The sequence below is a fragment of the Eublepharis macularius genome, chromosome 15 (assembly GCF_028583425.1).
Source record: "Eublepharis macularius isolate TG4126 chromosome 15, MPM_Emac_v1.0, whole genome shotgun sequence".
Taxonomy (NCBI): domain Eukaryota; kingdom Metazoa; phylum Chordata; class Lepidosauria; order Squamata; family Eublepharidae; genus Eublepharis; species Eublepharis macularius.
Genome location: NC_072804.1, coordinates 34,772,668 through 34,799,305, shown reverse-complemented (window position 1 = coordinate 34,799,305; position 26,638 = coordinate 34,772,668). Strand labels below are relative to the sequence as shown.

The following is a 26,638-nucleotide window of genomic DNA, read 5'->3' as shown; positions in this document are numbered from 1 at the left end:
CATTTCGTAGAAAAAGAGCTGGAGGAACTCATTAGCATAACTCATTAGCATAACTCATTAGCATATGCCACACCCCCTGGCATCACCTATCCTGGCTGTTTTGGACCCAATCCTGGCCATTCAGGGCTGAAATTGGGCCCAAAATGGCAAAAAGGAGCTGAAAATGGCTGAAAAGGGGCCCAAAATGGTCAGGATTGGGCCGCTGCTGAGTGGGAGAGTGATCTACCACCCGTCAGAGGCCCAATCCGTGCTGTTTCAGCCCCAATCCAGGCTGAAACGGGCCCAAAATGGCTGAGAGTCAGGTGGGCGGGGCTACCTGACATGTGACCTCTTTGGGGAACTGCCAGAACTGTGTTCCTGTGCGCTCCCCCTCGAAATGAGCCCTGCATACATATATATATACATACACATATATAAAATTCAAGTGGCTATCAAATCCAGCTCCTGTCCAGAAAGAGATGGGCAATATCTTACACAGAATACAGCAACACTCTTTCTTGAGGGTAGCATAAGCAGCCCAAGACAGCCCTGAAAACCTGGGGTGGAACTGATCTCAAATTTATCAACACACCACTGAATTCAAGAAAAAATATCTTCCAATTCACTATGAGTGATGGATTCAGGATACAGAGGAGAGAGAATGAACTTTGCACTAAAGAGTTGTGATTCCTTCCTCGGTGGAGAAACCTCTGGAAACATGAGAGTTCCTTTATTTTTGTTTTCAAGCTTTAACAGGAATCTTCTCTGAACCAGCAGGTGGAGTGGTGGTGGTGCTGGGCCACTACTTAATGATTTTGTGAATGAGCTCTTCTATGGAGAAGCAAATAAGATCCCACATTTTGAATCAAGTAATGGCTTTTTTGTTTTTACTACTACTTTTTTTTGTAAGGTTAAACGATACACGTTTACTGCACCTAAATGAATCCAAATATATGCCTCGGACCACTGGGAAGGCAGAACACAATTTTCTTAAAGTGAAATAGATCCCTTAAATACAATTAATTTCTAAAAACCGAGGCATCAGAATTCAAGGCAGCTAGGGATTTGTGGCATTTGTCTGAGAAAGTTTTACCCCTTAACCACAAATGTGGGGGATTAACTTTTTGTACATGCTCAGGGGCACTTCCTGTTCTTCACATCTTCTTGGATTCATCGTTAAGCTTGTTTGCTTTTATTGCTCGCTTTTGAACCCGGGAAGGTGATTTGGTGTGGCTGTCATTCATAAAGTTCTCTAACACCCTTGAGAACAAGATGCACTGAATATGCATTTATTTATTTATATCCCGCTTTCCCCCTGCACAGGGAACTCAAACTGGATTAGAACATTGTTCTTGCCTCCCCCATTCTCTCACAACAACAACCCTGTCAGGTAGGTGAGGCTGAGAGTCTGTGACAGGCCAAGGTCACCCAATGACCTCCCATGGTGGAAATTTGAACCTGGGTATCCCCAGATCATAGTCTGACACTCTGTCCACTACACCATGCTGGCTCTCTTGTCTTTTATGTCAATTGAGTATCCCTCAGCAGTCCTAAAATCTAGTACGAGAGATGTATCAGAAGACAGGAGCCAGTCCCCTCCCCTGGAAGACATGAAACGGAGGACTGGTGGCCCGCTCTCTTGTTGAGAATGGCCATGAGGCTGAACCTGGTTATGCTACTACAACTGAAATGGGCTTTGAGCATGTGTGGCTTTGTCCCTCTTGGTGTCACTGCAGCAGTAAATATATCAGCCTTCCAGGTGCAGCAGTATACCAATGAGAGAGCGGGCCTCACCGAGGCGCTGGGCTGAGGAAGGCTGTAACAGGGACTGGAAAAACAACAACCCTACAAGCACCATAATGTGTTTGGGATAGTATAGCATTATGGTTTCCCTCACCTCAAAAAAGGATGTTGCATTATAGTGTTGGGAAAGATACACAAAAGGGCAGTCCTCAACTCTCTACAGACTGGAACACCTCCCCTCTCAAGAAAAGCTAAAGTTTCTGGGACTTTTGAGAAATGACAATGACAGAACCTGCTTGAAAGATTTACGAAAGGTTTATGAAATTATCCACAAGGTATAAAAAAGGGGGAGGGGACTTGCCTTCTCCTATAATACAAGAACTCAGGGTCACCCAACTAAAAACGATCTGCAGTAGATTCCGAACAGGCAAACGGATGTACTTCTTTGCACAATGTATAATTAATTTCAAGAATTAAAATGGGGTTATGGGCCCTGGCTCAAACAGCTTTAAAGGGGGATTAAACAGATTAATGGAGAGTAGTATCTAAAAGTGCCTATTAACTAGAATGGTTAAAATTGAGCCAACGGGTTTAGAGGTAGGATGAGATTGAATGCCAGTTGTAATAGGGAACAGAAAGGGAAGGCTAATGCCTTTGTCCCCTTCCTGGAGTAGGGCTGCCAGGGACCTGGAATCCCTCCATGGGAGATGCCCAGGTTCCTGGACTCTCCTGGCAGGGGATTGGGAGCCGGCACTTACCCTGGGTTTCTTCTTTGCACGTGCACATGCTCCCAGGTTGCATGATGATGTCATTTCTGGGAGTGACATCATCAGGCAAAGGTCAAAGGGCGCCTGGGTCAAAGGGGGCCCTTGTCCTTGCTGGCGTGGGCAGCTCTGGCTGCAGCCGTAGCCCTCTCCCGCTTCCACTGCCGTGGTCCGTACTCGTTTGGCACAAAGGGGATCTGGTGGCGGTGAGAGCGGGCTGCAGCAGTGGCTGCGGTGAGAGTGGGCTGCGGCAGTGCCAAGAGCAGCCCACTCTCTCCACTGCTACCGTGGCCTGCTCTCTCTGCTGCCACAGCCCACTCCTGCTGCCGCCACCATGGCCCACTCTCACCATTGCCACCATGGACCGCTCTTGCGGTGTGGGAACACACCCCCTGGCCGGGGGCGCATTGCTCTGCCTGGGGAGGGGGCACCCCAGGGAGTGTTCCCCCCACCAGCCAAGTAAGTGGACGCAGGGGGGAAAGGGTGGGATTGGAGGATCCCCTGCCCCAGGCAGGAGAATGGGAACCCTATCCTGGAGGCTTCCTAGAAGGAGCTAATTGGATATTATGGGAACCAGGATGCTGGACTGGATAGATTAGGGGTCCCCAACCATTTTGAGCCTGAGGGCACATTTGGAATTCTGACACAGTATTGTGGACACAGGTACAAAATGGCTGCCACAAAATGGCTGCTTCAGGAGGAGGAGCCAGCCACAAAATGGTTGCCACAGCTTACCTTCAGTCACACAGTGAAGATCCTTGTGCTGTGGAAGCAGCTTCTGCCAAAGCAATGCTTTTAGAAATCTACACAGCCAATCAAATTTTCAATATCTAATTAGATGCCATGCTCAGCAAAAGCCTCACCCGGCCCCACCTACTTTCTAAAAAAAGCTTGGCAGGCACCAGGAAAGGTTTTGGTGGGCATAATGGTGCCCATGGGCTCCACATTGGGGACCGCTGGGATAGATCATTGCTCTGATCCACACAAGTGTTCATGTCACACTTTGGTACAATGTCACCTACTTCTGGGAATTCAAAATAACCTTATCTCTTTTTCGTCTCCTTTTGTTGCTTTCTACAGGAAGCATCTTGTTTAAAGCCCGCTTCGTGTCAATTTGGTAATTATACCATACTAGGTGTTCAATTTATTCTCTGAAATGCATTATTATCCCAGGTTGAAATCCCAAGCTCACCAGGGAACTACAGGTCACCTTGTTCTTTATAAGTCTGATTTGCAAAACAGAAAACTAACAATAGTAGTTGTGATAAAGTCTCAATAGCAACACAATAAAGCCTCAAATCTACTTCTACACTGTAGAGCTATACTGCCACCAAACAAATTGGGATGCTAGATCTTGGAGACAAATCTCAGCAGAACCGGTAAGAAAACAATACAGATAATTAATTTATAATTGCTTGATTTTGCATGTTCTTCCGTTTATCAATATTTCATATCATTTTAGTGATTTGTATTGAATTATCTCTTGTGTCGGTGACTGATTGTTGTTGATTTTTGTTCTAAAGCTTCTTTATTTAACTGTATCTGTTTACCATCCATGCCACATACACTGGATATATGGCAACTGGAGTATATAACAGTAAAGTGAGCCTATCGCCGAAGCCAAGCTTGATTGATCGACTGACATATCACCCTGAAATCCTCTCTTTCTCCTCTGAAATTAAGAGATTTAAAAAAAAAAATCACAGATGAACACAATTGTCTTCAAAATTTTCTCTTTCCCCCACTCACCTCCACATTTCAAAAGTCTAATGACAGTAATCACAACGTGCATCATCAACGAGATATAGTCACTGGATCTCTCTCTTTTTTGCATGGAGCTGAAGGCAGAATACCTCCCCCTCCACTCCAGATCTATGGCTACTAAGAATTACAATGCTTTTCAAGGTCTTCCAGGTCATCATCTTGCTGTACCATGCATATTCCCTGAGGCATGCTTACAAGTGATTTGTTCGGCTTGATTTTAAGTACTAAGAAGAACATAACGACTATCACTTCCCCTGGGAATGCTGCTCCACAGGGCCATTTGTCTCTCTGCCCGCAAGATGCTGTCTACAGGTTGTCCTCTCTCACACGCACATTTTTCCTGAGGTGGGCAGACCAATTTGGAAGCAAAAGACTGTTCCAGCAAAAATCATAGTTACAGATGTGTAAAGTGTTGATCATCTGACTAAAATTTCGGGTAACCTAAATTCCTCAGCATCTCTGCCTAATGAGGAGCTCTCTAAGTCGTGCTTCAAATTTTAACATAGGTAAAATCTTGTGACAACCTATGTTTTTATTTATTTAATCATTTCATTATATCCCATTTTTCTCCCCATTGGGAACACAAACTGGTTTACAACATTCTCTCTCTACTTTATCCTCACAACAAACCCGTGAGGAAGGTTGGGCTGTGAGAATGTGATTTGCTGAAGGTCACTCAGCAAAGTTCCATGGCAGGGTCACCCAGATTGTAGTTTAACACTCTAATCAGGGGTCTGGGGATACTTTCGGAATTCAGACACAGGGCCAAGCTACAAGTGACAAATGACACTTGAATGGCAAGTGGATTGAGTGGAGGGCAAATGAACAGGGAGAAATACACTTGCCGTTCAAGTGTCATTCATCACTTGTAGCTTGGCCCACAGGGTGTTGGGCACAGAAACAAAATGGCTGCCACAGGAGATGGGGCCAACCACAAAATGGCTGCCACAAGAGATAGATCCTACTCAGAATGCCAAGTGTATTCATAACTCTAATAGTAACTCTAACATTTCTGGCAGAAACTCGGTTTAACAGGACGCCTTTTAAAATGAACATACTGCTTAACAATATTTTCTTGCATACACACAGCTTACCTTCAGTTATAGAATGAAGATCCTTATGCTCTTGCAGCAGCTGCTATTAAAGCCACTTTAAAAAAAAATCTGCACAGCCAATCAGATAATTTCCAATAGCAAAAGCCCCACTTGGCTCCACCTACTTTTTAAAAACACCCAACAGTTGCAAGGAGAGTTGTCAGTGGGCATCATGTCACCCATGGGCACAACCTTGGGGACTCCTGCTAAGTGCTATATCATGCTAGCATTCAAGTTCATGGGTTTGTTTCTGCTGCAGTCGTTGGATGTGACCCTTGCATGTTATAGTTCTGATAATGACAGGAGTTATTTCCCCTGTTTCCATCTCTTTATTCCTTTGGCAGTTCGCTTGAAAGGAGGAAAGTTTCCAAAAGAAGGAATTCTAAAATTAATTCCAGATTTTGAGCAACTCTCAATCCTCCTCCCCACCCTCCTTGCTTGGGCTTTCCTTCATCTCTTTAGTCCCCTTCTTTGATGCTTTTGCAAAGTGAGAAGGCAGGTATGGTGTTTGGCTTCACCTCCTGCAGCAGCCATTTGGGGTTTGACTCAGTCTCCTGTGGCATCCATTGTAGAGAGGCCATCCCTTCTCAAAACTCGCCACCCCTTCTCAAAATTCCCAAGACGCCTGCAGGGTCAAAAAGGTTAGGGAGTAGGGACCCCTAAATGAAGGCATATTGGAAGGGTTGGTGGGATGCTAAAAAAACCCAGATGTGAAGGAAATGGCAGGCAAAGTCAGAGTCTCTCAACACAAGACGCCGGGTGCGTGTCTGTTAAGTATCAAGAGCTGCAGTGTTAGCCAGGGAGTGTAGTTTTGAAAGACAGAGCTGAGGGAGATGGCTCCAGGGAGATGGATTCTCTCACAGCACTCTTCCGTCTCTGGCATGCCAGACTATGTCTCCTTCTGGAGCTTTTACCCTGCTGCTCTCGCTGCTTAAAACTTTGAATTAGCCAAGCCTCAGCAGGGCAAAGGCTCCAGAAGGGGAGATGCCAGAGGCAGCAGAGGGCTGTGAGAGAATCTGTCCCCTCCCAGAGCGATCTCTGCTGGATCTGTCATTTATAACTACACTTCCTGGCTAACATTGCACCTCCTGACACATGAAGAACACGTGTCAAAAGTATTGTGTAGAGAGACTCACTATTATGGCACTGAGCAGCATCCTAGAGATTTTTTACAGACAAGGAAATGCTATGGATGAACAGATGTCAGTAATCCCTTTGCAAACCATGCATAGATTTATGCCAGTACACTAAACAATCACACAGGGCGCTCCTATGTTTATTTCCGATATTGTGAAACCTCGTGTGTGCCACTTCCTAATAAAGGACTCACAACAAACGGTGTTTGGGCTGTAGTGTAGACAACTGGTAGATTACTAAGCAACATATTAATTAGGAGTAATGTTAACTTTTACAAATATTGTTAGTTGTTCAGACAGGCTTTCTTACATGGGCTCTTGCTCGAAGTGACATTGGCTCTTTAATCATGAAAGGCCGCCGACTGCTGTCCTAGGGATCTCTCTCCTCAAGAGACACCTTCCCTCTCTTGCCCTTTAATTTGTGACCATATTGACATGCAGTGGAAAGCTTCTGGATTAAGAAGATGTCTTATGAATCTGACCCCAGTTCCACATGGATGGGGGACCCCACCCATTGAGCAGTTTTCCTTCTGTTTGTGCACGTGGCATTTGAATGGCCAACAGCCAAAACAAGAAACATGGAACATCAGAGCAACACTTTTTAATGACCAAAACTGGCAGCCATGTGCACAGGCTGATTCTTGGATCTGTTCTAGATGGGCTACTCTCACCCCACTCCACCTCACTAGTGATAGCATTTGCCTCCTCACCAGCCAACCCGTGATAACGTAAAAAACTACCCACATCTCCCATGGAAACTGAGCTGCATCATTCCCACATTATTTTTTCTCTGTGGTTACAGCCCGTTTTTCTGCCTGTCGGAGACACAAATATAACCAGGGCTTTTTCTCAGGGGGAACATGGTGGAACGGAGTTCCAGCACCTCTTGAAAATACTTGGAAATAGTGCTTGAAAATAATATTATTTCAAAGAATCCCGTATGTTTCTTCCTCATTTCCCTCGAGAGTTCCGCCACCTCTTTTCCCCGAAAAAAAACCCTGAATATAACTATACAAATGACAAGCAACAACAACAAAAATTCAGAACAATTCCAAGACTCCAGGATCCTTTTAAGGTTGTTGCACAGTGAACAGCACAAACACGAACTGTGCCTATGCAAATTGCATTGCACTCGCTTATGCCAAAGCCAGCATGAAGACGAATAAAATGTCACAGACAGAATAAATTAGGCAAAGGAGATGTTTAAATCATCCTGCATGGGCACACCAATCTATTTGTAAAGAAAGAGGGTCAAGTCAGTGATCCTGCGGCAGCCCCCACCCTGTCACGATGGGATGTGACCATTAGAGGCCCAGGTAGCATCGTGCCTTAACAGCATGTAAGCGCTGCTTGAAGCTAGACTCAAGACCGCAGTACCAGAACACAGGGGAAGGAGCTACCCCCCCCACAAGCTGAAATACATAAATTATATGTTGCCAAGAAGAACTGGGGATGTCACTGAACAGCTGATAGCATGTGCTGTTGGAGAACAGAACTGGATCCGCCGCTTGCTACAGGTTATCTGCCTGTACAAGCAGGTTCTATTAATGCAAAGCTATTAGAGCAAATGAAAGTAGGAGGATCACGCAAAGGAAAACATGGGTACGAAGATAAAGGGAAACTAAGAATTAATTTGACTTGTATTGTGGCGGCATGTCACCGGTGCATGTTCAAGTGCCATCAAAAACGCCGCACTATTTATGGAGAAGGCGCAGTGAAAGCCTGTTAACTTTGCAAGACACTCTACAGAATGGCATTTCGGATGTGTTAGTCAAGGGGCTCTCTCCGGCTTTACAGTATGAACACCTATTTATTGCAAGTGGGTTTAAAACCCTAAGATAAGTAGGTTATTTTTAAAAACTTTCAAGCTGAAGTGGTATCCTTCATCACTTGGAAAGAAGGGGTAGTTTTTGCGTAAAAGTGATCAACCCGGGACTGCAGGTTATGATTAGACATGGGCACGAACAAACAAAATTTAACAAACCAGCGGTTCGCGGTTCAGTGCTGATGACGATCCCGAGATTGCGAACTGCAACAAACGTTTTCCGTTACCGAACCAGTTCGCGGTTCGCGGTTCGTGGGGTGTGGAATGGCCCCCGTGGCACTTAGAGAGCTCATATTCCTGGGGAGTGTTTTGCAAGCTCTCCTACAGCCATCACCCAAGTTTGGACAAGATTGCAAAAGGGATCTTGGAGTTATCCAAGGCCCCCAGGAAACTCCCACAAAAATCCAAGCTCAATTATACTCTCAGTCTCTCTCCCCAAAGGCTAGCAAGTGGCAAGCAAGAGCTCTGTCCCACTCCACTGCTTGCTGAAAGTGAAACCCAGCCTGGGAGCCCACAGCTATTTATAAGCACAGGTCCCATTGAGCAACACAGGAGGTCTGTGTTTGGCCGTCAAAGTTGCCTATCAGGGTTTGCAGGGATGAGATTGGAGTGTCCATGGCTACAGAACACCCCCTTCCCCCTCCCTCCCCTGGCTGTCTTCTCCCTACTTGTAACCGCTTTGCAGCTCCGTGGCTGGAAGGAAGACCTGCCAATCAAGGTAAGCTGGGCTTCCATTCGGGTTTCCAGGGCAATAGAAGGAGCACAGACAGAGTTCAGGCATTCCCCTGGCTCCATTGCCAGGGGAATTCATTGCTGGCGCCTGACTGTCTGCCTTCCTGAACGGCAGCCGAATGCACCGAACCAGGCCTCTTCCGAACGCTGGTTCGTTTGCCGTGGACAATCACGAACTGCCGGATCGCGACTGCGCGATCGCCAACTTCGTGGGTTTTTGAAGTTTGTAATGCGGTTCGTGCCCATCTCTAGTTATGATATTAAGCCAGATTTGAAATTGTCATTTTAACATACACTATATTAAAAATGGGGGTGGGGAGACTGAGGCTGAAACAATCCTGGATTGTTGAGTGTAATCTCTTGAGTTTATGGCTGACATCATACTATTTGAAATATTGCTGGAGCCAGAACTGGAGCTACGGTGCAACAGGTAAACAATAGGGCATCAAGCAACTGATACCTGATCAGGGCAACTGAGTATTTCATATTGTCAGCCACTCATAGGACTGATGTTGTGTTATGTGTCATTAAGTTGCTCCTGATTTATGGCAACCCTATGAATTATGACTTTCAAAACATCCTATCACTGACAGCCTTGCCTAGGTCTTGCAAACTGGAAGTCATGGCTTCATTTACTGAGTGAAGCCACATTGTTTTGGGTCTTCCTTTTTTCCTACAGCCTTCAAATTTTCTATCTAGTAAGTACATCCTCATTCTCTAGATGTATTCGCTTAGGAAATGTGTGCGCCACCTCTCTCAGACTCTGTCCCCAAGAGCTTGCATCTAAAAAGCAAAAAAAAAACCCTAGCCAAACCAATAGCCAAATCCAGTTTTCTCTGGTAGTCTCCCATCCATGTTCTGACCAGAGCTGATGCTGCTTAGCAGCTGAGATCTGACAAGATCAGGCTACACCATACCACCTTTCTGCCTTTAAACAATGTGCTGATATCTAATTCTGAAATTATGGACCCTGTTAGTGAAATCTACCAAACAGGACTGTAATCAAATGGAGGAGTGGGTTCTGCACAACTGAGGGACTTAGGGTTGTGAGTCCCCAGCTGGGGGCAGGATATCCCCCACTCCCACCCCCCAACTCCTGCCCACTTGACTGGCAGGGGAGGCGCGGGTCAGGTTGTGCACCCAGGCAGTGTGATCCAGCCCAAATCAGCCTGGAACGGGCCACTGTGGAGTGTGGGAGTGTTCCCGTGTGCTGCAGTGGCCTATTCCAGACCAATTTGGCCCCAATCCAGGCCGATTCAGGCCTCCATTTTTCCCTTCTGCTCCTCAAGAGGACTCTGAGGCTGACCTCAGAGGTTACGTCCTGCTGACATATTATTGAAGAAAAAGAACAACATTACTAAAAAATTAAAACCAGTGTGAAATTATTAAGGCTCTGTAGCTGTACATTTAAATGTTCCATTTTGACATCCTTCCCACACACACATACTTGGTTGGGTTCCATGGTGTGGAGGGGCTGCTTTGAGGGCTGATCTAAGCTCAGCCCCAACCACAGACTGACTGGGACAGAGCTTCTACCCAGAGGCTCTGCTCACAGCCACTGCAGAGGAGGTTTTTCTTTGCTCCAGCTTAAAGGGGAAAACCCAGGAACCTGGTGTATTTTCCTCACAAAGAAGTGTGACATCCTGAAAAAAGGCTCCTTAAAAAGCAGCGATGCTTGTGCTCCTGGGGAAATTTCAGGCGGAAGCAGCCATGTAGTCATCCACAGAAATCTTCCCACAGCACTCCTTCAGAGGGAAATTATGTCATAACCAACTCTAAATCGCATAAACTAGCTGGCCTTTCTTTTTTTCCCCCGGAGAACCGTCGCCTTTGTTCTTGGAACTTTAATTAAAAAATCCTTTTAAAATATTCACAGCTTCCAACTCCAAATAATAACAGTTTGTTAACATTTCCCCTAATTTGATGAGCATGGTTTTAAGTTATTGTTAACAACATTTCAAAGTGCCTGTCAACAACCCTGGATTTAAAACACACACATATTTTGGGCACAGTACACTACAAAAAACTGTTCTCAGTTATAATAGGCCAGGACATTTTTAATGAGGTAATGCATATTTGATATGCTTAAAAAGCAGCATTACAAATGTTCTCAGCTTCTTCGGCTGGCTTACTGAGTCTGCACTGAACTGCCAAACGGAGTCATAAACCCATCAACTTCACTTAAATTCAGCAAACAAACTAGGCAAGGGCTGTTTGTTTAGCAACATGCAGTCTCTGTGGCTAGAAAATAAAGTTGTAGGGTTTTTTCTCCCCTAAAGAGCTGAAAGTGATCTGATAAAATCATTGCTCCCTGTTAGAGTCACAAGTAGAGATGGGCACGAACAGAAAAAAAAAACCCGAGCATGATGTTTCTTGTTTGTTGCCATCCACGAACAGGGACTCACGAACAACCACAAATATGACCCTGTTCACAAACTGTGAACTGTCCCTTCATTATTTCTTCTCATTCATTTATTTACAAAATTTATAGCCCACCTTTCTGCGCTGATCAGCACTGCCAAGGCAGCTAACAAATTAAAAACGTGCATAGTAAAAGTATTTCTAAATAGTAGTTTCCTAAAACCCATTAAAACCAAACAAAAACACATCATTAAAACAGTTAAAACCTAAGATGCAATATGCTTATAAACACATAAAAACTATAATTAAAACAAAGTGAGGGAAAGAGGTCTCACTGAGGGAACACCAGATGAAACAAAAAAAAGTTTCATCTACTAGCAGAAGATAGAAACAGAAGGCAACAGACGAGTCTCCCTGAGGAAAAAGGTTCCAAAAGTTTTGGTGACATGACTGAGAAGGCCTTCTCCTGGGTGCCACCCACTTAATCTCAGAAGGCAAGAGCATCCCAATCAGAGTCTTAGGGCCAAGCTACACATGACGAATGACACTTGAATGGCAAGTGTATTTCTCCCTGTTCACTTGCCCTCCACTCAATCCACTTGCCGTTCAAGTGTCATTCGTCATGTGTAGCTTGGCCCTTAGAAGATGACCATAAGGGAGTAGAAGGTCCTTCAGGTATGCTGGTCCCAAACCATATAAGCCTGGAAACAGCCTAGGAGCCACTGCAGATGAGCCAGATATGGTCCCTATAATCCACTCCAGTCAGCATCCTGGCTGCAGCACTCTGCACCAACTGAAGTTTCTGAAAACTTTTTGGAGCAGCCTCATGAAAGTGCATTGTGGTAATCTAATCTAGATGTAACCAGGGCATGTGCTGCAGTGGCCGTATCTTTTCCGCCCAGGAATGGCTGTAGCTGGCTAACCAGTTAAGGCTGGTAAAAGCTGCCACTTTGCTTGGTAAGAGCTGCCATCTGCTTATCCAGCAGTCACTCTGGATCCAAGAACACCCCCAGACTACAGACCTGTTCTCTCAAGGGGAATGCAACCCCATCCGGAAAGGGTGACATCTTCCAGGCCCTCTCATAAAACAAGAAAAGAACAATTAAACCCACAATCAAATAATATGAAACGGGAAACAGTTGCGCTGCCGTGTTTGTTGTTTACAACGTTCTTGTTTTGGCTCCAACCCACTACAGCCTATAAAGAAATGGATTTTATAAGCAGTTTAAATTGGATGTTATTTATTTTATTTGTCTGAAGACACCTGGCTTTGCATTTTCAATGGTTTTAACAAGGCCACAAAAATGCATGTTTCGAGAAGCTGGATTCCAACTATCTAAGCAAATGGAAAGCGAGTCCCCCCGCCCCACCATCCAGTTCTGCTCAGAAGGACTCTCAATCTGTTTGAAAGGTGAGAATCTTCATTTAATAGCCTGAGAGAGCCCAAAAGGTCCTTAGAGGAGGTTGGGAGACTAGCGGCTGTATATTCCAAGACATTAGCAATTTCAGAGCCAGCCCACAAAGATGTTAATGCTTTGGATTTTAGTACATTCGCCTCCCACGCGCAGGCCAATTCTTCTTTCCAAACAGGGCAATGAAAATAATGCATCTGATTTAAATGGTTTTGGAACTCAGGGTTTGATAACTGGCTGTTGAGCAGAGAAACTATTCCTAGAACTTAGAGAAATAATCAATGATAATTCCAATGAAGCTGCCTTGTTCGTCTGTTGTAGCCAAAACAAAACAGGAATAGGGTGGCACCTGAAAGACTCACAGCATTTATTCCAGCATAAGGTTTTGTGAACCAATTTACCAGGCAAAGAGTTATGCTGGAATAGATTTTGTTAGTCTCTACAGTACCTACTGAATGCTAGAACTCAAGAGACTCAATTTTAAAAGTCACCAATCTTTATTTACTTCATTTTTACCCCACCTTTCCTCCCAGTGGGGGATCCATACAAACTTATGTCATTCTCTCTCCTCCATTTTATTCTCACAACACTACTGTGAGGTAAGTTGAGGGTGTACAATTAGCTCAGGGTCTCCCATCAAGCTTCCAAGCCCTTCCTTCACTTCTAAATCTTGTATGATGAGATCCAGGCTGCTTAGGTTTACCATTCCCCCACCTGGGGTGGGGGATCCCCTGTTCCCACCCTTCCCCACCCCTGCACCCACTTACTTGGCCATTGGGAGGACACACTCCCCAGGGCGCCCCCCCCCCCCCGCCGGCAGCATGGTGTACCTCTGGGCAGGGAGCACGCTTCCATGCCCACAGCAGCCCATTTGGGGCAGAATTGTGCCCTGTAGGCTGCGTGCCTGCAAAGGGGCCGTGGCAGTGAGCAGGCTGTGGCAGGAGCAAGAGCGTGTGGTGGTGAGAGGAGCACGGCAGCGAGGACAAGGGACCCTTTGACCTGCGGGGTGCCCTTTGACCCACGTGATGATGTCACTTTCCCGGAAGTGGCATCATCATGTGAGCCAGGAGCGCGTGCACACACTGCACACAAACATAAAGACAGAAACTGGGGTAAGTGCCAGCTGCCAATATCCCGTTGAGGGAGTCCAGGGACCTGGCAACTCTAAAGCTACTTGTGTTCATTTCAAGGGGCCTTGTGCACACTCCTTAAGTAACTTGTACTGCCAGGAGAAAGGGGGAAAAGGTACTGAAAATGGGCAACGTATTCTTCATTATCTGAGAAGATGTTTCTGCAAGACACCTCTAAATGTAGGAAGTCTAGAATCCACCATGCTAACAGGAGGTGGAATTTTAGAAGTTCCTGGTCTGTCCCCTGCAAGGTGTTCCCTGACTGGCAGACGAAGCAAAGTGCCAACTCGTTCCCACCCAATCAGTGCACAAGGCAAGGCTCTCTGCCCCAAACTTGTGCTACGGGTCAGTGGAGCAATCCTCTCTCATTTTGAGCAGGCTGCCAGCCCTTTATCCTCGCAAATGATGAGGGCCCAACGCTATTGTGTAACTAAGAGGAATTCTGTGTCTCGTTAAAGAGCAGAACTCGGGAATCGACTGTGGCATAAGAATCAAGCCACTTGTTGGAAACCATTGACTCCTGGGAGAACATTCCTCCTAAAAACATCCACTGTCTTCCTTTTCATAGCAAACCCCATTTCAGCACAGTCTCCCGTTTTGGTGCTGGGCGTAAGGCAAAGTAGCCCATCCTTTGCACCGCAGCCTAACTGAAACGAAGTATCTGTTTGAATTATTTATTTGCTTCATTTATAGCTCACCTTTCTTGCTTGAGACTCAAGGGGGATTACAAAACATATTTTCAAAAACGCCAGGAGCCTCCTGAAGGACCCTGCTGAAAAGATGTGGTGGTGGCAGAGAGGACAGGTTGGGCCAGATCTTCCGCAACAGTGCTGTTTTATGCTACTAACAGAAGCTCATGTAAATGAGAAGACTATTCCAAGCACGCTCAGCAGAAGACGTGATGGATAGTTATGGGCAACCTATTGACTTCTCTAGACCTCTTAACAAGCAACTAACAGTTTATTGGGATATCCATTATTCTTTAACAGCTCCTGCCCCTTCTGCCAATGGAGTTATCCTTTAAGGCAGAAGTTCTGAAACTTTTCTCCTTTTAAAGAACACTTCTCACACCAGCATTAAGCAAGGATCCCTCTTACATCTGATGCAGAGCCCCTGAGAATTGCAGAGAATATGAACCATGTTCTTGGTGTACACTTAGTTCACGTGGAAGGGTCCAACCACACCCTCCTTGGTTTCCAGATTTTCCATGTTCCCTGAGTGGGATTAGAGGCGGCCTCTCAGCTTCTCTGCAGGGGTCCTGATTCCACTGGTTGTCATGTGATCTGCAGGTGTAGGGAAGTCCAGGGGTCATTTCGTAGAAAAAGAGCTGGAGGAACTCATTAGTATAGCTCATTAGCATATGCCACACCTCTTGCCATCACTGGAAGTGTGTCATAAGTATAACTGATTTGCATACACCACACCCCCTGGCATCCCCTATTCTGGCTGTTTTGGTCCCAATCCTGGCCATTCAGGGCTGAAATTGGGCCCCAAATGGCAAAAAGGGGCTGAAAATGGCTGAAAAGGGGCCCAAAATGGTCACGATCAGGCCGCTGATGAGTGGGAGAACGATCCACCACACGTCAGAGGCCCGATCCGGGCTATTTCGGCCCCAATCCAGGCTGAAACGGTCCCCAAATGGCTAAGAGTCAGGTGGGCGGGGCCACCTGACGTGACCGCTTTGGTGAACTGCCGGAACTGCGTTCCTGTGCACTCCCCCTCGAAATGAGCCCTAGGGAAGTTCTACTCTAAAGAGGGTGCTACGTCTCTGCAGGCTCTGGAACAATTTGTATTTTTCAGCTCTGTCATCTGAATGATTTGCTCTTCTAATGTTTTTTTTTCCTGTAGTGAATCTGCTCTCCATGGTGCTCCAATGTGTGGTTTGTGTGGGTTGACCTATATGGAAAGAAATAGTCTAGTGGGTATTCTACGACTGCTCACATTCTGTAGTAGTGCCACTCTGGCACAGAACAGGAACGTTTAGGTCGACGGCATAAAGGTAACTGAAACAATCCAAGCGGGGAAAAAAATAACAAGATCACCATGGAAAACAATCTTAAGAACACAAATCCAGAGCTGGCTGTGCAAGGATGTGATCTTAATTTCCAGAACAGGATAAGTATTCTCCGGGCAATTCCGCCTCTAATGGGCTGCAGGTGGTGGCGCATAATTGATGCGCCCATTGTCGCTGAGAGTGGTTTTTTAACTGCAGAACAAAAGGCTGATGTTTACAAAGATGCGTAAGAAACTGGCTAGAATGAAATGCAAAAGAATTCTCCATCACAGTCAACAGATACTTCTTCAAGTTTGCAAACAACTCAATTTTTTTTTAAAAAACACACACAAACCAAAGTGTTTCTACAGAAAGTTTGATTTCTTGCTACCACACCAGCGAGAGTAGCCAAGAAGACTACCCAAAAGTAAAGTTTAAGGAGCATCTAGGAGATTCTTGCTATGGCAAGAATGTAAGGATTTTTGCAAAATATTTTCGAGTCCAGTAGCACTTTTAAGACTAACCAACTTTATTGTAGCACAAGCTTTTGAGAACCACAGCTCTCTTCATCAGATGAAGAGAGCTGTGGTTCTCGAAAGCTTAGACTACAATAAAGCTGTTTAGTCTTAAACATGCTATTGGACTCTTTACTATTTTGCAACTACAGACCCACAGTGCTCCATATAATCCTTGCAAGGGGGAGGAAGCAGTTTTACATCTGGTAAAGAGTTCTGTGTAACTGTGAAGCTTATGCACGGTGGTAGGAGGTGTGCCAATGAAAGGTGCTTTCTTACCAATGCCGCTGTTCTTTCTGAGGGCTCAAACAGACACGACAAAGATTGCCTGTCCTGGGTCTGTTCATAAGACAGCTGTGGTTCTCGAAAGCTTATGCTACAATAAAGCTGTTTCGTCTTAAACGTGCTTTTGGACTCTTTACTATTTTGCAATTACAGACTAACACAGCTAACTCGTCTTGATCTAAGGAATTTTGATGGCAGGTAAAAAATTTTAACAAATTAATTTCATGACGGGGAGGTGCTACGCATTCTCCCATGGGCCATCACTGAATTTCACCAAAAGTTAATATCAAGGATCCTATTTGTGGACTATATATGTGAAATATCAAGAAAAGTGTTAAAATTTCAAAAAGAAAAGTGAAATTTGTCACCAAGGATTATTATCCACCTACAGAGCTGGGGCATCCTACACCATGAGGGTGCTCATCAACTATATGCACTGGGATAGAAAAGTTGGAGGCATGTTAACTTGGGAGACAAATCAGGTGACAGAGCCCTAACTGGTACCCCGAAGACCAAAGGCCAATTGCTAAGTTATGTTTTCTCTCCATGGTTGCAATCTCAGTGTGTACCTAGCATACAGCAACATTATGACATGTGATATGATACGGGCATTCATTCCACTCAGGCACATGAGCTGTCCTGGAGCATCAAGAAGACTAAAGGTCTCTGGCTGCCAATTCCAGCTTGGAAAATTCCTAGAGATTTGGGGGTGGCACCTGCGGAGGGCAGAATTTGGGAGGAGATGGAGCTCTCTGGGTATGCGATTCCACAGAGTCTGCCTTCCAAAGCAGCCATTTCCTCCAACAGCCCCCTCCTGGAATTAGGTACCCCTAGAAGAGTCCATAAGGAGGCCAGAGCCATTCTCACCATTTCCCCAAGCTTCCAGAAAATAACCCCAAAATCTGGCAGACCACACTGCCCAGCTGCCATAATGATTGGTGGCTTGGACCTGTGTCTTAACTACAGTTTGCCGCAAAACATTTTACAACTGCTGTACAAGGCTTAGAAGGCCTCCCCCTACAGCAGAAAGCTTCCCACTGGTAAGCCTCGTTGGCCGTCACCACTCAAAGATGCAGTGGGAGTAAATTTTTGAAAAGTAACATCACCAATCTCCCTATGTCATTTCCAGATACAACCTGGAAGAGACAAAGAAAAGTTCTAGGAAGGGGAGGGACCATAGATTTTGCAGCAATTCCTAGAGATACTTTTTGAGACACTGACACTTCCAGGTTGTGCTCAGAACGTCAACAGCATCGCACTCCCGCATGTCCCCACCCCCTGTCCTGTATTCTTCCATTCCCTTCAATATTATTTAGCTCATGTGAAACATGCCCACTTTTATTACCATGGTGCTTTATTTGATCACTGGAGGTGGCAAGGGGAAAGCACAGGAACCCCAGGGTAGCTGCAATTCCTAACAGAGGGTTCACGTATGCCACGTCAAACCATCCTTAGGCATGTTAGGCACATTTCTCTCCCACTCCACAAAAGGAACAATTTCCAGACAAATAGCAGCACTCTGCCATTCTAATAATAGAAAGCCAATGCCATCATGACGAGGCATGACATCTGTTTGGAAATGATGGCTCTGGGGTATGTGTGCATGTAAAGCAATCACAAGGTTTTATGCCTTGGAAAAAATGTGTTATGTTGCCTGGCAGACATCAAGAAATGTGTGGGTAAGGCCTCTGTTGGCCGCAACAGCTGCTCTATGGGATGGATGCAGAACTGCACTGGCCAGCACGGGCTGCGATCCTGCCCAAACGCCAATGCAACAGTTTTCCTTTCTCATCAGAGGAAACTCAGGTCTAGGACATGCAGCAGGTTCTGTGGAGGATCTTTGAGAGGTATCAGGTGGGGACTCAGGTTACACATTACTTATGAAGCTCTGTTAGGGTTGCCAGCTCTGGGTTGGAAAATTCCTGGAGATTTAGAAGTTAGAGCCTGGAGAGGGCAGGGTTTGGGAAGAGGAGGGATCTCAGCAGGGTACTATGCCACAGAGTTCTCCCTCCAAAGCAGACCTTTTCTCCAAGGGAACTGATCTCTGTGGTCTGGAGATCAGTCGTAGTTCTGGGAGATCTCCAGGCTCTACCCAGATGCAGGACTCACGTAACAGAACAAGACCACGGCAGTATACTCAAGCACAACGTCAGAAAACACAGAAAACACGTAACAGGAAAATAGTTTTATCCTGGTCAACATACCCAATTCATATCAATCCAGGAAAGGGTTCCCAAGAGACTCAGGGGAAAATGCTCTGGCTCTTTAATAGAGCTCTGTTGTGTGAAACTATAACCGAGAAATCAGAAGGAAATTGAGAGTTTGAAGGGCAGCCTTGAAGGGACTAGAAAAGATCCTTAAGTGTAAGGAAGTGTCACTGGAGATCAAGATAATCCACATGATGCTATTCCCCATTACTATGTATAGATGTGAAAGTTGGACAGGGAAAAAAGCTGACAGGAAGAAAATTGATTCATTTGATGTGGTCCTGGAGGAGAGTTTTGTGGATTCTGTGGAGAACCAAAAAGGCACGCAAGTGGGTTCTAGAGCAAATCGAGCCTGAATTCTCCTTTGAAGCAAAACTGACTAAACTGAGCTTATACTTTAGTCACATCATGACCAGGCTCTCTGGAAAAGTCAATAATGCCACGAAAAGTTGAAGGCAATTCGAAAAGGGGAAGACCTGACATTAGATGGCTTGACTCAATAAAGGAAGCCACAGCCTCCAGTTTACAGGATCTGAACAAGGCTGTTAATGATACAATGTTCTGGAGGTCATTGGGTTGCCATAAATTGAAAGCAACTTGTCGGCACATAACACACACAACGTGTGGACATGGGCTGCTGAAGCTTTTCATAGCATCATCTGGTAAAGAATATTCCATTAAGACTCTTTCTCCAGGCGGTAGATAACCCGACTACAGGATAGTATTGCTGAAGGTGAAGTAGGCAAAAGAGAGTGAGAGCAATCTTGTACCTAGTGATAAACAATATACCCCCAACCCCTCTTGTAAAGTGGATCACCCAAGGCTGGATTTGATGATTTTGCAACCTGGTGGTACTTCCAGGTTTGCAGAAAAATGTTAAATAAAAAGTGGAAAGGGTGAAAGAAAAAGCATGCCAAGATCTCGTAAAATCTTGGCCACCATTTTGAGTTGTCTAGGCAACCTAAAAGAACTTCACTCTTGTCCCTGCTGAGAGAAGACAAGGAAACAGAAACAACAGAAGGGAAGTGAGGAAAGGTGGAAGAGGAGGCAGTGGGAAAAGACTAGAGTTGCCAGTCCCCCACTGAGGGCGGGGGATCCACCACTCCCACACTCCACCCCCGCTTACCTGGCTAGTGGGGGGAAAGTGCTCCCTGGGGTGGCACGAGGCCCTGCGTGATGATATCACTTCCTGGAAGTGACCTCCACCCACGAGGATAAGAGGACCTGGTAACCCTAGGAAGGGAAAATTGGGGAGGGGGAGGACAAGGATGGCAGGATGAGAGATATAAAAATGGGGGATTGGACTCAGTGCAGGGAGGTGGCAAGATGAAGTGAGGAAGAGGGAAGGCCATGTGAGGGGGAAATTAGACGTTTCTTCTCTGCCATGAACCCTCATGAACCCCCCCCCCCTCTATTTTAGCCATACAGTCAAACATTTTTACAAGTAATACTGGAATAAAAAGCTCAGAAGGGGAAGTATTTCCAAGATCATCATTCAAAAAAGGTGAGTATTTTCAGTTCAGTTCAAACTAAGACTGGTCTCTACTAGGGCAGCGCTTCCCCTCCTTATTCTTGCAATGACAGAAAATGATCCAGTGCTGAACACCAAGATGAAATGATTATTTCCCCACAGCCGAATTGAAAAATAAGGTTTCTCAGTGGAAGCACCAACTCAGCATGAAGTTCTGCTAAGAAGTCAAGATGGATGATGCTACCTTAAGAGGAGAAAAATGAAGGAAGAGGAATGGCCCCTCTCCATTATCAAACAAGCTATATCAGGCCCACACCCCATATCTGAGGCACTGGGAATCCACATGAGCAAAGGCAGATAAGCACAAGATAAAACAAGCCAGTCACATACATAGCGCTTGTAAGGTTTGCCAAAGGAAATACTAAGAATGAACATCTCCTGGCATACCATACTTGTTCAATGTAAATGCAAGATTTATGCTCTGGTTTGGGATTGCTAATTGATTAGACAAACATAGAGTCGATAACAAAATCAATATAAGATACTCGACTGAAGGATGCAGGGTTACTTTGAGGGAGAGGTGATGGATGGGAGACACATTCAACACTCCTTCAGATATTACGGTAAAACAATTACATATCCCTACTCATACTCACTGGCTAGTCTCGGGGGTTAGGGGTACATAATGAAAGGTAATTGAGAATCTTTCCGATTCATTTAGAAAGGAAAACAGCATGGACAGTGCCACATATATGCCAGAGTGTAGGGGGGAACATAGATTGTAGCATTCTAGTTTGTGAGCATCTCAAATTTCATTTTCTTTTAGAAACTCAAGATCCTAGTCCTCATAACTATAAAGATCTGCTTGAAAGGTGGTTTCCTCACCACGTCTTAAAAACAGAGCCCCACTCATGGAACGCTGGTAGCTCATTCGCTCAATTTCTGACATCACCTTTTCCAATACGGAGGCAGGCAGTTATGAGGCCTTTTTTGTGTAGCCATGAAAACAGAATAATTGCCTGCCTCTGTTTTCGAAATGGTGATGTCAGAAATTGCACAAAAGAACCGCCAGTGTTCCACGAGTGGGGCGCTATTTTTAAGACATGGGGAAACAGCCCACAGTGTGTGAGCAACTTTTGCTGAAATTTGGTACCAGAAAGGCAGCTGCACCACCCCTTCCCCTTGCCAGGACTAGTAGAATCAGAATTAATTATGCAAAATAGTAAATGTACAAAGTTAAATGTACAAATGGTCTCAATAGACTGTATTTACTGAAATTCAAGACTATTTCCCCCCCAGGTATGCCATCAAAAAAAGGATGAGGGGTCATCTTAAATTTACATACAATTATGTCCAATAATAATAAACTCATTTTTTTGCCTATAACATTGGCGGGTGGGTCTTACATTTATGGTAATCTTCGAATAAATACAGTACCTGTGCAGAACACAGAATTCAGCTTTCATGGGTGGAAAATCTGGATCGTCTGGACAATTTCTATTTTATTTTACTCAAAACGAAACAAGCCCTCACCCAAAATAAATTAAAGTAATGCTATCAAACAACTTTATTATCATGGCACCATTTTGGAGCCCCTCTCCTTGTCAGAGAAAACCTCCAGAATATCTGTTTCTTTCTGAGCCAAAACAAGAGGATGAACCAACTTAAAATAAGAGGAAGGGATGCACAGCTACCTCGACAGGAGGGCAGAGGGAAATCCCAGGAGGCGGTGTTTTCCGAACTTGCATGGCAAGTGAGCAGCGCGTGGCCCTCCAGGAAGAAGCCTGGGTTGCAGCTGTAGCGCACTTTGTCGCCAACGCTGAACATGGTCCCTTGCTGGATTCCATTCTGGAGCCTTCCCGGATTTCCACATGTGTGACTTGGTAGAACTGTTGGCAAAGGGAAATCACATTTGATTAGTCCAAAGGCTTCCAATTGCCTGTAAGCACTCACCTTCAAAATGTATTTGCTCCTCTACACAACCCACTTCTCATTCTCTGCTGGACCACTACCTCCTCCCCCCTCCATCCCATTCACTGCCCTCCCACTTCCCTCCCCTCTCTAGTTATTCAGCCACCCACTCCATGCTGAAGGCCTCAAGACCAAATCTATCACATTCTTTATAATCCTTCCTTTCCTCCAAGGATATCCAGGCAGCTTGCAAGTTTCTCCCATTCTCTGTTTTACCCACTCTGCAAGCTAAGATTAGGCTAATCGAAAGGGGATGATGCACAGTCGACCAGTGAGCATCATGGGCGAATGGAGATTTTTATTTACTTACTTCATTTATACCCCACCTTTCTCCCCAATGGGGATCCAAAGCGGCTCACATCAATCTCATTTTATCCTCACAACAGCCCTATGAGGCAGGTTAGGCTGAGACCGTGTGTGACTGGCCCAAGGTCAGCCAGCAAACTCTCATGGTACAGTAAGGATTCAGCCCTAGGCCTCCCAGATCCGAGTCCAACACTCCAGCCACTTAGGGTTGCCAGGTCCCCCCACCCTCTGGGCAGGAGGTGGGAGGCCCAGCACCTACCTGCTATACTGTGGTTGCACGTGCGCAAAGCATGCGTGTGCACCCAGCCTGCATGATGACATCACTTCCGGGAAGTGGCATCATTTCACAGGCTGCAGACTACTCTGGGAGCATTCCCATGATCCGCACGGGCCCGAATCAGGCCAGGCCCGGATTCGGGCCAATCCAGGCCTGATTTGGCACATGAGAATGTGCCACATGGCCCCAGAGCACACCCCAGGAGGTGCGTTTCCCCCCACCCGCCAGATAAGCAGGGGCAGGGGTGTGGGGTGTTGCCAAGTAGCCCCCTCTCCTCCTGCTTTGAGGTCAGCCATGAACTGTGTTTGCGTTTTTATGCACTGCTGTATTATGAATACCCAAGGGACTGCATTACAAGTGTGCTCAGGAGACATGTGTCAGTTTCATACCTACCGCTGTTTGAACCATGCCAATTTCTTAGATTAGTGTGCTCCCAGCTCTGCTATCGACCGGGACTGTGTTTTTCCTGCCAGCCATGGGAGCCTGCCTCACCAGGGCTCCAGCCATGCTGCTAGCAATCAGGCATCAGCCAGGGAAGGTTTCCAGCGGGCCTGACCAGGCACCCCCTGGCCAGTCCTCACCTGAAGCCCTCGCCACCAGGCAGCCCACTAGTAAGCCCTAGCCATGCCTGGCCGGCACCATGTCCCAGACAACCAGAAGACCCAAAAAGAGCAGCCTGTTGTGGGAAGCCATTTCAAAGAAGCAAGCCAACCACGTACACAGTGAGAGAACTTTTGCCATGCTCTGCATATCATAACACCCGCCCGGAATGGAGATTGAGTACCGGTTGGCCAGAGCAATTAGTAAACACACATCAAAGGAACCTCCGCATTCCAGACGATGACACCAGGATGCGCCTTGCTTCTTCAAGGCATACGTGTGAACCGCCCGGATCTCCCGCCTCCCTCCCTTGTCCTCTCTCCCCGAAGGTGTCATAACATCAATCAGACTTCTAAAAATGACCAATCGAGGCTATTCCGATAGCCATCATGTCCTTTGATTTAACTCATGAGAACCTCTGAATACAAGGCCAGACCCAGGGTACGTTTTGGGGTATATAAACTGGCCCCTCAGACTGCAAGGTGCGTGCCATTCCTATCCCAACCCCCCTGCGGTCTCTCTGCCCATGGTTCTGGCGCTGGCACCGAACCACCTTGCTGCTCTACCTCTGCTCCACCTCAGGATAGTAAGTATTTCCCTTGTCATCGTGGGGCTCCTGCTCATGCAACTACCTCTATTTTTCCTTCTCTGCATTTCCTAGCTTTTGTATGTAATCTTGTATGGATGTGTAAGTTCAGGCATACGCCACATCATTAGTAAATACATGTTATTGAATGAATATGTGTAGTCTGCCTCTTTATCACGTGAGTTTCTGAAGAAGGGACCTTGGTATAGTTGGTTAGATCCGCACTAAACTTGGTTCTGGGCTGCCTCGCTAATTTCCCATCAAAATAAAAGCAGCACCAGTAACAGTTTAAGCCCGGATTCGGGCCAATCCAGGCCTGATTTGGCACATGAGAATGTGCCACATGGCCCCAGAGCACATCCCAGGAGGTGCGTTTCCCCCCACCCACCAGATAAGCGGGGGCAGGGGTGTGGGGTGGGAGCAGGGGATCCCCCATCTCCAGTGGGAGACTGGAGACTGGCAACCCTACAGCCACTACACCATGCTGCTTGACCCGAATACATTAATCTCCTTCACCACACTGGTGCTTAAGCCGTCTAAGAAATCTATTTCTGAGAACCGAGGAGAAAGAGAATTGAAGTTACAAGACAACTTGCCGGAAGCCCCTTTGTGGGCAATGGAGAGCCAACATTAACTCCTTGGAATGGCCCAGCTCTACACCTAGTGGCCAACCAGGGTATTCCTCTCGAAAACTCGTGTATGAAGCAGCCCTAAAAGACAGTCATCCTTACCCACTCCACACCAGCAGGCAAACCCCGCTAAACCTCCCTTAATAACCAAGTCTTTAAACCTGCTCAGTGATTATGCCCCAAAGAACACCTGTGCCAAGGCAGATCATATGCCCTCAGAACGGGAGATGAGCATCCTCCCACTCTCTCAGGATGAGGACAGGCACAGCGTAAAATCCCAAATGGGTCCAGCCCAAAACGAATGCTTCATTTTTCTGCACTGACACTCAAAAACTCAATTTAATTATATTGCTGGTGTCCTTTAAAAAAAAATTGAATCCACTCCTGCTTTTGAACCCTCTTTTAAAATTAATGACTGGTGCTTCACTCCAGGCATAAAAAAAAATTATCATTTTTAAAAGTCACTTTCTAACACTTACTGCTCTTTACTTAATGAAGTGTTAAGATAAGACGCAGGTCGAAGCTGCCTGCTTCTTAACGTCCTATTTGGAAAGCCAGGATCTCATTTGCAGATTCTGTCTCATTTGGCCCTGCTAGCTAATGTTGCATTATGTTTCTAGGCAACACACACGGGGGCTTGGGTGCACGTTCCAACCAGCCAATGCCTAACCACAACGTGAATTGGCTGTGCCTGGGAACAAAATAGGGGAGGGAAAGCAGCATGGTACAGCTCAGTCTTGTCAAATCTTAAAAAGCTAAGCAGAGTCAGTCCCACTCAGAACTTGAATGGGGGACCACCAAGGAAGAGTGTGCAGAAGAAGACAATGGCAAACCACCTCTGCCCTTCTGTTGCCTTGAAAACCCCACGAGGGGTCGGCATCAGTCAGCTGTGACTTGACAGCACCTGAGTATATAAGAACAGAGCACAAATCCTGCAGATCCAGGGCTAGGTTTTGAGCAGAAGCAAGAGACGCCTTGAGCCCAGCAGGTGGAAACCAGAGCTTAAGGCTCAGCTCCTGATATTTACACCTAACCTGGCCAGTCCAGAAGCCACATGCTGCCTACTGATCACAGGGGCTGTTGGTGTACACCCTAGTTCATCCTTTCAGTGCCTGACGAGTGCATGATACCTGTGTGCATGTAGGGCTGGATCCAGCCAGCTTTATCACTCAACCTCACCTAATTTATCTCCTTACTACAGCCCTCATCACACATGACTTGATCCTGTGATTCCCAGCATGGTCAAAAGCCGCCCCCCCCCTTCTTCACCAATGGAAAATCTGGTTGGCTCCAACACATAGTCATGATGACTCAGTCACTGGACTACAACACAATTCCAAATGATCACAAATAGATCCATGCCTCACTACATCTTTTGGGACCATGGTCCCCTACAAACAGTTTCTAGAAGGTTATATGCAGCAGGATTTGCCACTTTTATTCATCCCACCCTGGACCTCTTCAATGGCACCACAAGGAAGGAAGGCAGTCTGGTTGCTACCTCTGTGCTGCTCTATGCAGGTCAAGGTCTCTCTATCCAGATCTATCCATGTTGTATTTTGCATCATGGGAAGGTTCTTTCCACTGGTGGAAAGAGTCACCATTGGATTCGTGGGGTCCTATGACAATGGCCACGGTAGTTGCTGGTGGCCATCCAGGGGACGGCAGCATTAGCCTAGGGGCCTACAATTAACAGACTGGAACCAGCCTAAATTTTCTGTTTACAAAAGGCATTTATTGGGACTTCCTACTTCCCTTGCCTCGCCACAGCCCACCGATCCCCCTAAATGCAACTCCTGGATGATGGGGGACCCTCAGTAAGAGTTCAAGGAGCAAACTGGGGCTCTGAAGTGGGAAT

The 26,638-nt window shown here is 46.1% G+C and overlaps 1 protein-coding gene across 1 annotated transcript in view; it reads right to left on the bottom strand.

Annotated features, from left to right (window-relative positions):
- The window catches only part of CSMD2 (CUB and Sushi multiple domains 2), a 490,403-nt gene that overhangs the window by 394,133 nt on the left and 69,632 nt on the right, over positions 1-26,638 (bottom strand). The window contains exon 2 of the mRNA XM_054999125.1: positions 22,106-22,300. Within this exon, the coding sequence (XP_054855100.1) occupies positions 22,106-22,300 (195 nt within the window). The remainder of the gene's footprint in view (positions 1-22,105; positions 22,301-26,638) is intronic.